This window comes from Anomalospiza imberbis, chromosome 4 (genome assembly GCF_031753505.1).
Source record: "Anomalospiza imberbis isolate Cuckoo-Finch-1a 21T00152 chromosome 4, ASM3175350v1, whole genome shotgun sequence".
NCBI lineage: Eukaryota > Metazoa > Chordata > Aves > Passeriformes > Viduidae > Anomalospiza > Anomalospiza imberbis.
Window position 1 is genome coordinate 26,497,462 of NC_089684.1, and position 14,058 is coordinate 26,511,519.

The window sequence follows — 14,058 nt, forward strand, 5'->3', positions numbered from 1 at the left end:
CACTTGAGCCCAAATTTGCTGATATAGCAACCAAGTTAAAACTGAGTTCATAGAAAAGGAAATCCTAGTTCTGACAGAAATTGTTTGACTTCTTGAGGTTTGAATTTACTAGTCCACTACCCAGCTCACTTTTATATGTTTAAAAAACAGGCATTATGATATATCTACTGTCTTATTTTACTGCTTTTTACTGCTTTGAAGCTCCATGAATTTTCAAGTTATAATCACAGATGTGAGCAAGAACTGGGTGTTCAAGTAACATAGTGATTGGAGCAATACCATCATTAAACTGTGTATCTGATCAAATTTAACATTTCTGTCTTTCTGTGTGGAAAGACAGAAAAAGCATATTCTGAAAAAGCAGAGAAAAAAAAAAAAAAACAGAAAAAATCAAAATATTCATTAAGGCAAAAAATTAAACCGGGAAAGCTAGAAAGGTTGGAATAACAAAATTCTTTCTTTCCCGGAGCTGCTCATTTAACTGTGCACATGCAGTGAGATTAATTTTTAATATATCCAAGTTCTGACTCCATATGAACATAGTAATCCTTTTTATTTACTTTTAGGGAGCTAACCAACAAAATGGGAAAAACTGAAAATTCCTAGATGTCCAGGTACTGGAAAAGAAAGTTTGAAACAAAAACCCTCTTCTTTCTTCTCAAGTATAGCAAAATAGAAAATGAAAGATCTTTACAAGTCAGGCAGCACACTTTAATATTGATTCAGAACCAAGAAGTGATTTACCTGGACATTTATTCACACAGCAGCCTTCTACTACCCTCACAGCATTACTCCTAGGGATTATTACTATTATAAGGTAACATTTTAAAGTAATTTTTGAAGTTTTTTCAAGTCCTGAAATTTCCTTGAGACCTTCTTGCCATTTTAAAAGACAAAAATTACCTTCTTTCAGAGGCTTCCTAGTGAAATTGAATAATTATTGACTTTTTCCATATGTGACCCAGTCCTGCTTTCTGCCCTTTCTCTGTGTATCTAAGAAGAGTCAACTCCCCCTTCTCAAATATATTATGTAATAAGAAGACTGTACATAGATATTTCTTTATCCTTTTTTTTTAAATAGGTACCTTTGTCTCTCTAAAGACTAAATAGGGACTAAATAATTTATTTTAAAAATATTTTTAGGATCAGCCAAAGTACTTCTAGGTGACTTTTTTAAAGTGAGAGTATTAATGAGCATCTTTTCTTAACATTCTGTGAATTGTTATTGCTTCTTATTCAAATAAACAGCACAAAAGTAAATTTGTAGGTGACAAAGATAAGAGCATGAAAAACTTTTATTCCCTGGCTTCATCCTAATTAGTGAAAAGGCAGGAAGAGCTGTTGGCTGTATTAACAGCAACATTGCCAGGAACATTCATTGCACCCCTCTCTCTGAAGCACCTTTGTGTGTGTATGTGTGCATCAGTGTGTGTTTTAAGGGGAGAGAGAGAAAAACTACATGGAAGGACATTTTCTCAATCATTGCAGTTGCTTCAATTATTGACCAATAAAGATCCTGTTCCTGTCTATTTCTTCACACGGGATTAAGTTCAGACAGTTTATATCTCAAACTAGCTCTGGTACAAGAATGCCATGGTTTGAATACTTACTATTTAATTACTATGTAATAAGTCACCAAAAGGTGATGAAATAGGAAGACAACAAACATCAGCTAATAACTGATGCAAGTAAAAGCATTTCAAATAAAACAGAAAAGTGAAATGTAAGATTAAAAAAAAAAAGAAATGTAAGACAAAGAAAAGGACCTAAAGTCTTCTCCACTGAAAGGCAGACAGTAGGAAAGAAGTAGCCAGTTACCTAGATTTAGGGAGTCAGTAAGGATTGACATTGATACATCTTGAAACATGACATTGGTTTTCTAAAACATTCCTTCTCTGAATGGGAGAGTATCAAAACAATTTTCACAGCTTTGACTGCAAACATGTCAAAGTTCTTTTTTGTGACTGTTTTCTTGTTCCATTTCCTACCAGTGACAGCATGGTGACCACTTGTGGTGCTCTGTTTAATTGCAAATTCCAAAGACAAAATGCTTGACAATTACTTCAAATGTTCACATTAAATCAAGGAGCAAAACTTACTGCTCCAGCTATTTTAACGGAAACAAAACTCTACTGTCCAGTAGAGCTGTAGCTTTCATCCCCATGAATTATATTTTGTCTAGTAGATAGCATATTAGAATTTTTTCTAATGGCTGTTTCACCTTTACTGTTACTTAATTTAAAATATAAAATATCATAAATTAACTTTCTACCTCTGTCTGCTGTAGTTGGTACAGATTTTTCTAAGACTTTATGAAAATAAAAGTAGTGTTTTGTCTCAGCATACATCCAAACAAGCTTCCAACAGCCACTAACACTGCAGTCAGATTTACAATTTACATGTGATTGTTTCCCTTAACTCAGGCATTAACCCCATGGAGAATAACAACCTATGTTCACCATAGAACTGAGGAGAAAAAGCTGTTCATCGGAAGACTTATAAAAATGCAAAGTCTTTTAATTCTGATGTGCTTTGGGATTAAACTTAATCAACAGCAGCAGTTAGGCAGAGAGCAAAGGGATAACAAGTAGAAAAAAACCTGCTTTCCACCATCTATTCTACCTAATTTACAGACTACAATGAGCTACAGAATTGACTAAATGACAGCCATTTCCATTGAAATTGAGTCCCTATTGGTTTGAGTCTCAGTTTGGGAAGAAAACATATGATATCCAGCATAGCTCCAGTGATCAGCTGCAGTACAGCTGAGTCACATCACACTCAAAAACACTTTGTGAAGCCCAGCAAAAAGCCCAGCTGTCTCTTGAGCACAGCATGAGAATACAGCTACAACTCAGTTCAGCTATCCACACATAAATGTACTATGAACTGAGGGGCTAAATAGCCACAACAAATTTAGAGGCATTACTCTGGAACCACAGTGACAAACAGGTGTGACCATCCCCAGGGGGACTATTCCATTGATCAGGAGAAAAATACGAGAAACTCGGTGGGAATGCATCCAAGTATGCACAAATACAGGTTTCGCAGAGAGTTATAGCGCTGTAAAATCACTGTAAACAACAAACACCAAAACTACACAGAATTTCAGAGAACATTCCATTGCTTGCACATAGGACTCTTAGACAAACCAAAACAGTTTTCCAGTTTTTACATTACAAGACTTTTGCAAAACATAAGGCAAATTTCTATGCATACAGTAAATACGGCATCTGCAATGAGAGACAGCACACCTTTTGCTTTGATTTCTATCAGATCATGCTATCCAGGAATGAATCAAGAAGTACTAAGACAAACCTGTCTCCAAGCAATTTGCAACACTTCAATAATTAGTTACTGCCAAGTCTGAATACATCTAATGAAAAAAGACAGTTTGTAAAAATGCAATCACTTCATAATAGGTCTTTGAAGATCAACAATATTTAGCAAGGTTCAAAAGCTCTCAGAGAGTCCTGCTGTAGACATGCCAGCTAACCTTTCAGTACTGCAAAGGTTTACTAGATCCTAACCAGTGAGGATTATTACTGCTTTAAGTTTTGAAATCCTTATAATCTCAAGTATTGCCTTAAATTTTTCATCCTCAAGTTCTGCAGTATAAAAAAATCTTCTCTTTTGCTGAGTGCTGTATGACCTTAAAAATAAAAGATGACTCCAAACTTTGAGAGCCCAGTCTATCTAACCAGAAAGAAAAACACACAAAAAGTGAATCTCCTAGTCTACTGAGCCGACAAATATCAGAGACAGGAAAACAGTCTGTAAAATGGTATGTTCTGACTCATTTATTTGACTGGACAGTGCCAGTACTGTAAAACCTGCCACTACCACTCATGTATGTGCTGCAAAATTAAAAGTAAATGTTTACAGCTATGCAAGACCATCTCAGAATTTCAGAACAAGGATTTTGAAAATATACCTGAGTTTTTAAGTTATTTTTCAAAAGTATCCTGGGAAGATGCTTTAAAATACAGCATTAAACACTGGGTAGTATCTGTTTATTCCATGTGAAAAAAAAAAAAAACACTATTGCATTTCTTGGATCAGGAAAATTTCTTGACAGTAGATGTATTTTGATTAATTACTTACTGTTCTATCTGTTGCATCAACAGAATGCTACATTATTATTAGAATTTATGATTTATATTTTAAAGCAATACCTGCATATTGTTTATCTCTATCACTCAGTCTTTCAGTAAACTGAATAGCAAGTTATTTCCTTACTGATTACAGCTTCCATGGCTACTTTTAGATATACATCTATGTAAACATGTCACTAAAAAAGAGAGGAACTCTTCTACTGATCACATCTCTAAAAAAAAAAAAAAAAATCACAAATCACATACTCACAAATGGCCCATACATGGCCATGCGTGCTTTGAATAATGCAATGCAATAAAAAATTTATGTGGTCACACTCTGTGAATAATATGACCATAACAAGTGATGCCAATCTTAACACCCCAACAACAAAAACAAAAAAAAACCAAGACCTGAGAAAGTTATTGGAAGGAAAGGAAACACAAGCAGCTGTGCAGTCATAACCCTTCAAAAGGCTGACACATCAAATACAGGAGTTCATGTAGAAATTATCTCTACAAATAGCCTTAAACCTTTAATACGCACTGTTGTTAGTTTTAATTCATGTTGTGGTTGCATCCAGATGTCCAAGAAGATACTACTAAGTCTTATAGGAGTTCATCTAATAGAGAAGAGTATCTCTTTCAACCCATATATCCTTGGGTTATCACTGCTACACCGACTGCTAGGATCACCTAGACAAATAAAATTTTGCCCCAAAATATAAAACACCCAACAGACAAGATGAGGAGACAGTATTACCCCAGTCTGATAACTCAGAAATGGTGATACTGGGACACTAAGCCATACACAGCAGCAAAACACAAACCCCCACATTAGCACCATTGACTTGATAATCCCACAAATATTTGAAGAAAAATAACCAATAAGTGATTTATTTTTCAAGGTCAAGTGAAGCCACATGAAGAGTTATGGAGTGCTGCATAAATATGTAGTCCAAATGTCATGTCCTGGAAAAGCAGACTTCCTCACACCATTAAATTCAACACACTCACTTCAGCTATAAATTTCTGGTCTCAGTTGCCTTCTCAGAGCCCTCAGCAGAGGAGTATTCATTACAACACTGAATTGGAAGATTACTGCAAAGGAGAATTACACATTAGGGTTCGAAGATCCAACTTGCACACCACTAATTCACAGTACTTTTACACAGCATTTTTAACTAAATGGACATCACAGATTGGCAGTGGAATTCTCTTCAATTAGTGCTCTCATTTACTTAACTGAACAGTATTAAATAGTCCCTCTTAAGGTATGAAACAACTTACCAGTTTTATACACACCAATTTTTGTCCCTTCATGTCTAAAGTATTTGATCATCAAAAAAAAGCAAGTTCAAATCCATTTCAGTTCTGCTTTTCTTATATTTACTACCTGAAAATGGAGATGAGATAAAGTCTCTAATTAAATTGCTTGCAAACTCATGTTCAGGTTTTTCAGAAATAACTGCAACTTAGAAAATTGTACTCCTTGAACAAGGATATAAACATACTTATTTCAAGTATTTGTCTCATGGGGGTTGCACATTACCTTTCTCATAGTCTACCATGAACTAACTAAGAACCTGGAGTAGGAAAACATGGATTAGATAGATTATTCCTGCCCTTCTGCTTTCACTGAAATATATTGCAATAACATCACCTCTAGGTGATATGCTCATGATTCAGCTGGCAGAGTTGTGCTGACACACATACACAAAGCTAACATGTAAATGGACATAAACCTACTAAATTTAGTTAAGAAATAAGCACTGTTTATAACTTTGGGTTTTTTTCTTCCTTTATACTATTTCAGAACAACCACATTTATCACTTTTATGAAGTACATGACTTTAAATGCTGCCAGGTTCTGCATGGGTACACAAATAGAATTTCAGTCTGTCCAAAACATCTGTTTTAAAAGGGTTGGAGTTATCTTTTTGTAATTTCTTTCATGGTTTTTTTTTGGTGACTATCACTATTCATCAAAAGAAAAACTCTCTGTTTAAACAAATACAGTACAGCGTAACAGCATTATCAGAATCCTGTAGCATTATTAACAGATGCTTCTGCAAAACATCTAATATGAGGTTTTACTTCGGGAGGCTGTTTCATCATTAACTTCTGACATTATCCAAGGCATTTGTTAACTTTTTGTTCTGTTTTTCTTCCCTACCGACCACTGAAATGCTAACATCCTTTAGGTCTCTAAGAGGAGATGTTTACGTGCATTGCCTATCAAATATTTCAGAATATTTGGTTTGAGGTTTCCTTTGCCTCTGCACACACAGGGACATTGGTCAAAGACGAGATTCATGCCAGTGCCAGTCGCTTGACACAGAGATTTAACAAAACATGTATTAGACAGAGTGCAAGAATCATTAAATCATCACAGTCCAAATTGCAACTGTTGTTTATCGAAGGCTTCTGGCATTAATTAAGCCTCACACAGCTAAGTATTTGCAACAATTTTACAGATTGCTGCCCTGAGGAAGGAGATTCACAATTGTGGTATTAGGAGCATACAGTACAAAAGCAATGAAAAGGTGATTTTTGAGTTCTCCCAACAGCAACTGCATGAGGAAGGCCAGATTTTGATCATCTATTGTTCAAATGAATAGAGAAAAATAATCACATAAATCAAATAATTGCTGCCACCATAGAAATCAACAAATCCCTGGACCAAACACTGTGCTAAATAACGCTGCAGTTTTATTCATTGATATCAACAATATATAATCCCTGTATCGCTGTAAATATATCCAGCAATACTGAAAACAACCCACAGCTGCCACTCTGAGCTGCTGTCCCTATGACTTTATGTCAATTAACTCAAATTTTGGCAGGTGTTTTGGACAGAACCATCAGTTTGGGTTTAGCATGGCCAGAACAACTCTTTGACTTGCTTTTGTCCTGCACTCGTGTGCAGCCCATTAAATGTATACATTCAAATGCACATGCTGGAAATGATCACACTGCCTGTCCTAATTATTTTTTACAGTGGTCAACACTAACTGGTACAAGTAACAGAGGGAATTTAATGAAAATCACTGTCTGGATGGATGAGAAAGGCCTCAGCTGGCAAGTAGCTTCAGCAGGAGCTTCAAGTCAGCCCACAGGCAACCAACCACAGCAGAGAGCTGTGCAGCACCTTCTGCCCAGGTAACACTTTGGAGCCCAGAAGGGTTTGTAGTGATTTTATGGGAAAGTGAGGCATGGAGAATTACAGGGAAACAGAGAGCTTCAATAAAAGACTAAGGAGACATACTCAGAACAGGATTTAGTGGTACAGCTCAGAGAAAAGCTTCAGTTGCTACACCAGGCACTTGCACTGCAAAGACTTTTTCCTGGGCAATTAACTGCTTGAGCAAGGACCAAAAGGCACTTCTACCCTTTGTGAACCTTCTCTCAGGGAAAGTCACAGCATGATTTTTGACAGTAATTGACACTGGAATGCTATTAAAGTAGATAGCTTTTTACTGTGAGTTCGGGTTCATCATTCATGCCCTCCATTTTTACCCAGCCACCTCAAGTGACACACTGAAAATTAAGTATGAGTACATCATATTCAATTCACTAAGACAAAACCAATACACTTTAATATGCACTATCAGGTATTCCAAATAGCATTGCAAGGCCCATAAGTAATTTTCAGCAGCTTTGTATTACTTTGTTTAAGCAGAATAGTTGTAACCAGACAACAAAATTTTCTTTCACTTTTACAATACCAAAGCAATCCAGAAGAGAGGAGCATATCATTCTCCTCTTCTTTCAATCATGTCTTTATTTATTTCAGCAACTTCCCCAATGATGGGTGTTTGACTTTGTGAGAGCTGTGAGATGGTTACAAATTCTACAGCAAATAATTTGGATGCCGGAACTCAGTCAAGCATTTTAGCAATAACATTTTGACTTCAACTGGTAAAACTAACAAAATACGTAGCAAAGTATTTTCATTATCATATAAAAATTGGAGCTTTCCAAGCACCTGCACATGATAATAACAAGTACAATATTGTACAAGGAAAGTAGCCATTACATTCAGGTTTTGGCTATGATGGCTATGCAAAAAGGCAACTGTTGCACAAATCATTGAAATAGGATTCTTCTTACTATTTTGAGAAGAATGACAGGATCTTCAGGGAAGAGTACTGAAAAAAGATCTGGTATTTTTTTCTTCCTTTTTAAACTATAATTTGTCATTGTTTAAGGAAATGGTGACTAGACCTGTATTTCCCACTGACATATTTCATAAGCAAAACACGTTGCTATGGTCCCCAGATTGCTGCTGCAATCAAACCAAAAAGGATGACTTATAATCATGACCATAAAGCAGCTGTCACATAAAACTGTTCAAAGCAGGGAAATCACAACTGAAACTATGATATATTAATAAAAACAAGAGAATTACATTATACAAGCCTAAAGAGACACCCTGATACTTCTTATAGTGTTTTTCAGACAAAAGAGGAATAAATTCCCATTTTACCTCAGAAAATAAGAAGTGACAAAGAGATGAAGGTGAACCTATGGCACTTGAAAAACAGTAATAGCCAGTTTATACTGGAACATAAATTCACTCTCAAATAAACCATCTTTATTGTCTCATAATCAGCCTGTTGGAAGACTATTGTTGATAACAATTTTTATGCTAAATTTTTACAAGTGTTTTTTAATGCTGTCCCAGTGCTGTCTGAGCTCATTGTGTGTATCTATTATGAAAAAAGGATTTGTTTGTGAATGCTGCTTTTAGACAAGCCACTGTTGCCTAGGCAGATGCCTCATTTCTCAACACATGCAAAAGAGAGATTAATCCTGTCTGTTGGCCAAAGACCAGGGACTCCCTCTGATATCCAAGTGTAAACCAAAAAAGCTTTGAAACAAAAGCGCTTTCAAACTAGGCAGGTTAAAAGATGCAATGAATGGCTGCAGTAGAAAATAGAGCTATAAAACTACAAACACGGGTCAGTTGGATTGCACCAGTGAGCAGTAGAAATCCTTTGGGGGTTAATAAATAAGCAGGTAAAAAGCAGTTCAGGAGATCCCTTGAGCTGCAAAGTGATGGACTGGGAAAGCATTGAAGAAAATATTTAATTTCTTCAAATGCCACCTTTTCTCAAAGCAGCTGCTTGTGGCCACCACTGGAGACAGACAGCTGAAGGACTGGATAAACCCTTGCACTGACCCAGTACAGATTTTCTTATTTCATATTCCAAAGACTAACCCAAATCCACTCGGTTTTGTAAGACTGCAATATCAGACTCCCAAGAACCCAGCTCATATTGTTTCAATGGACAAGATAATTGGTTTCCTCTGCTTTTCATCCAGTTGTTCCTTGTTTCTTAATAACTAAAAGATACTTTGTGTAGACACAATAAAACTCAACCATTTAATCTAAAAGAAATCCAGACAAACTATTTTAACCTATAACTCTTCGGGAACCATATGGCAGCTTTCTATCAATTTTCAAAATTTCAAGCTGAATGGAAGTTATCAAACACACTAAAGAAACAGGTGTTTTATTAACACAGAAGTAAAAAGAGACTTTAAAAGACCCTCAAAAGGTGCATACAAAAGCTAGTGGCAAAAGCATTTACCTGTAAGACCTTGGGAGTTGCAACCGCTGTCTCTACATGATATTATTGCTATTTGGTTCAGATTTCTGTATTTCTCCAACTTTCTGCATTGTCCCCTCTAAGATATCTGTGGATTTAGGTATCAAATATTACCTATAATCATTAAGTGCAATCTGTGCAAAAAGCTAAGCCCATTTTTGTTCACTGATGATTTAACAAAGTCAAAAAAGGTAAAAATCTTGATTTTGCTATTATGTTACTTAAATGGGATTTGCAGAACCCAAATTAGACTATGTTTTTCTGGGGTTTTGAGGATTTTTTTTCTATCCAATTATTCAATCCATTTATTTTCTGATTTTCTGGTATTGAAACTCAAACTGGTTCAACAGACCAACAACTCAGAACATCACTGAACTCTCAGAGTCAGATGTATATGAATAAACCGGTTCAGATTGCTGCCTATTTGATAATCACAGAAGGTTTGACATTTTCATGTCTTGAGCATTTATGGTACATTATTCCATTCCAAACTAACGTTATTCCATTCTCAGCAACCAAGAGTCTCATTTCTCCGAATCTGACTCATTTACAGAAGGCTGTCACATGTCTATTTCCAAATTGCATAAAAAATGAAACTCAAAAGCAGGAAATAAAACAGAATTACTTGAGCAAACATTATTTTTAAAGTACAGATATGGTAGATGTAACTTGTCTTCGATGGAAAATTAGCCGAGTTTTTCATGAGTTCCACAGAGTTTCTCAAGTAGATTATTTTAAGCTTTCAGGTTCTTCTACCTATTTGTTTCAGAAATGCTGCAGAAAAAAAATGGACTTGTTATTCACAAGTACCACTCTATATCAAGAGCGGAAAGCTTGAAAAGTGATGTAGTGTTCAATATTCTCAAAAAGAGATGTTCTGTTTATTCTGTTTACACTGGCTTTTCCAGCATCACTTACAGAGACAGTATTTGCTTTTCTGTCAGAATATGCATACAAGCAGAAGAAAGTGACTATTTTTTCAAATGCCCAAATTGCACTCAACCTGTGAAAGATTTAATTGGTTTTGGCAGCCTAAGTCTTCAATTCTACCACAGTCACTATGGTAGACAATATGAACAGGTAAATTTTCTTTTTTCTTTGTTTTTCTGAGTGCCTTTTATTTCTATCCTAGCCTTAGCTTGTTTTCCTGAGTCACTCCAGAGATGTTCCATGACAATTGATCCTATATATTTAACTCAGCCACATTCATATGCAAAGTTTTACCTGCTGCTCAGAATATAATGTTTCCATTAGTTGTTTGTTTTGTTTGTTTACTGGTCCTGGTGGAGGTCACTACACAGACTCACAACTAGAAGGAAACCACATCATGCAGAGGTGTAGTCAAAGAACTTACACAAAACACATGGAATGGGCAACACAAATCATTCATTTGCCAGTGGATATAAAAACTGGGGTTATAAGAAAACGTCAGATGACCATCTTTAGTCCTACAGCTCGTTTCTCATCAGCAAAGGTGGAAATATCCAAGCTTAGCTTTCTTAGGCTGGTGTAATTTGTGTGATCTTTACACTGTTAAAGAGACCCAATAACACATTTTATTCCACTGATAAAACACAGGGAAAATGAAAAAAGGTAACACAGACCACTCCCCCCACAACTGCACATGAAGCTTCCTCATTATCAGTGATCAGGATAGTTCAGTATTGGACTCAAATGCTACAAAACTAAAATTCTGTCACAAAATTCTCAATTCTATTCATCTGAGTTCAGTTCCTCTTTGCAACTGCACTAGATTTGAGATGACCATCTCTTGTACTCCTTGCTTTCCACTCATGTTATCTCCTTGGAGACTTGTTCCTCCTTTACTTTGTAACTTGTCCTGATCCCTTCTTTCCTTGCTACAAAATAGCTGATAACCTTTGTTCTTTTTCTGCTCCTGAGACACTTCGCTGTTCCCTTTAGACTTCAGTCTCTGATACGTGTGACCCTGAAATCCAAGGTGTCTCTCCACTGCAATAACTTAAGTACACGGGCAGCCACAACAGCTGGCTTCTGAAGGACCACCTTTTTTCTAAGTTCTTTCTGAAGAAGAAAAGGTGTTGCAGAGGGGACAAAAAAATCACTGTGCTCACTTCACAGCAGAAGTTATCTCTGAACTGATATTTTCATGTCATTAGACCATCATGAGGCATGAAAATACAAACACAGCATCTTTGTTATTCTCTTTGCCCTTTTTATTTCTTTTTCCCCGCAAGGAGAGCACCTGTTTTCTCCATAACAGGATACTTTACAAACTGAGTATATTTGCTTTACATTATGTCCTAAATGTGAACTCTTCGGAGGGCAAGGTGATGTCCCTCACTTCCTTCTTCCTCTTCCAACCACTGCCTCACACAAGATCTTTTTGTTCCTCCATCTGGCTAAGCTCCAGAGAAGTTATCCTTCAACCAGAAGTGGAGCTACAGCTGAGTGTGCAGCTGGAACTCCACAGAGTCACCCTGAGTGCAGGACTTCCCAGTGACACTAACAGCAGAGCAGCACAGCCTCCACCACACCACGTGGCGCCAGTCTTCACCCTATCTTCCTACATCTCACCCACTTCCAGAACTTGTCTGCCTTCAGCAAAACAGCTGCACAGCTCAGATTTTATAGAAAAAACTGAGCCAACTGGGACATTAAATAGGCCAGGGTCAGCCCACCACACTTTAACTGTGAGCCTGCAGAGATGTGCCCCCAGACAAGTGGAATGAAATTTTGCATGTACCAGCAGCACAGAAGTGTATCCCTGCACTGGGCCTTTACTGCTGAAGGGCAAAATGATGGAAAACTTTGTTACAGTGTCCAAAAGAAATGTTGCAGAATCTCATAATGTATCTCATAAATACAACAGTATTACAACAGTCTCAACTACTGAAGTTAATACCTAGTAGAGGGCAAGTAGCTGCTTTGCACTCTAGAAAAACCCAAAGGATTTGAATGTAATTTAACATACATTTTTAGCAATTCATTCTCAGGCAGGAAAAAAAAAAAAGCTCCAAATCGCATTGCCTTTGATGCTACCCTTCCAGGGAAATCTTTAAATTGGACATAATGAGAGATCCAAGGTCAAAAGGGAAAGGATATGTGAGGTACCATGCCTCTCTCCGAGATACCCTTTCCTCTTCTATTTTCATTCATTTTGCAGTTCAGAAAGGTAGTCACCAGAAATTCAATGTTCTATATCAATGATTCTCACCAAATTGCCTTGCAGTACAGGTCACACAGTTCATATACTCCCCTCTGTTCTGTCTGTTCATGTGTTTCAGCTGACTGCTTTACACAGGTGGTTTCTTTATCCATCTCTGAATTTCTGTTCCCTGTTGTTACTGAGTGGTAGTCTCAGGATGCTACTCTGAAAGAACAGTAATTCTGATTTCCTCAAGTGTACTGTGTCATTACAATCTGTCAGGTTAGCATATCCAGCTTATCACTTCATCCCCCATCCAAAAAGGAAGCTCCAAAATAACGTATACCCTTTAGACTTCTTTTGCAAAAGTAAATGATGAGCACATCATCATGTTTTAGTCACAAGCACAATGACAGAATACTTCAGTGGAGTATCAAACTAAATACCTTTGTGGAAAATCAGTAGAAAAACAGTAAGATCCTCCGGCATGCTTGAGCAGATATTATGATTTATACAATTCAGAATGTCATGAAATTAGTTGTCTAGATCTTGTAATCTACTGTGAAACTATTTTCTACATGTGAAACTATGTGGTAGTAGAAACATATTTCTTAAAATGCTTTGGAACCTGTGGGAAATCAGGTACAGTCAGATATTAGTTCAGACAAAATATTCCAGTGAATCAGGTTCCAAAGATGAAATGAAATTAAAAAAAAACACCCCAAACAACCAAAAAAGTTCAGTTATATAGCAGGAAGTTGTCAAAAAAATTTATTTTGTACATCACAAACATAATTTTTAGTCTTATAAAGATCATTGCTTTCTAAATCCTGAGTAGGTTTTTTTTGAGTTTTTGCTCATTTGTTTTAATAGAGCACCACCATATAAACATATTGCCCTTTTATTTGTTCCTTAATAGTAAAAACCTTACAAAACACTGGGCATCATTTATTGTTTCTCAAAAGGGATAGTTTTCCCAAAACAGTAATTTCAAGCAAGTTCAGCCTTCTCCAGTTTTTTTTTCTTAATTATTTTATCTTGGGAATTCTTCTGTTTTGTTTTGGGGTTAAGTGCTTAATTTGTTACCAAGAAATTGATCCACATGAAATACACCTTTTTAATTGATTTCTAAGGCCTCCATCTTCCAGTAGCAATTACTAGCATGAATGGGGAAATTTCCAAGGCTTAGCTCACAAGGAATTACACTTTGTATATGGCAGAA

General features: G+C 36.4%; 1 protein-coding gene across 11 annotated transcripts in view; it reads right to left on the reverse strand.

Annotated features, from left to right (window-relative positions):
• CCSER1 (coiled-coil serine rich protein 1) overlaps nucleotides 1–14,058 on the reverse strand; it is a 627,741-nt gene that overhangs the window by 230,972 nt on the left and 382,711 nt on the right. The window contains exon 9 of one of the 11 annotated variants that reach the window (XM_068187584.1): nucleotides 12,987–13,061. The exons of the other annotated variants lie outside the window; for them this stretch is intronic. Within the exon in view, the coding sequence (XP_068043685.1) occupies nucleotides 13,002–13,061 (60 nt within the window). The 3' untranslated portion in view covers nucleotides 12,987–13,001. Of the gene's footprint in view, nucleotides 1–12,986; nucleotides 13,062–14,058 lie in introns of those variants that run through there. 11 annotated transcript variants of the gene reach the window in all.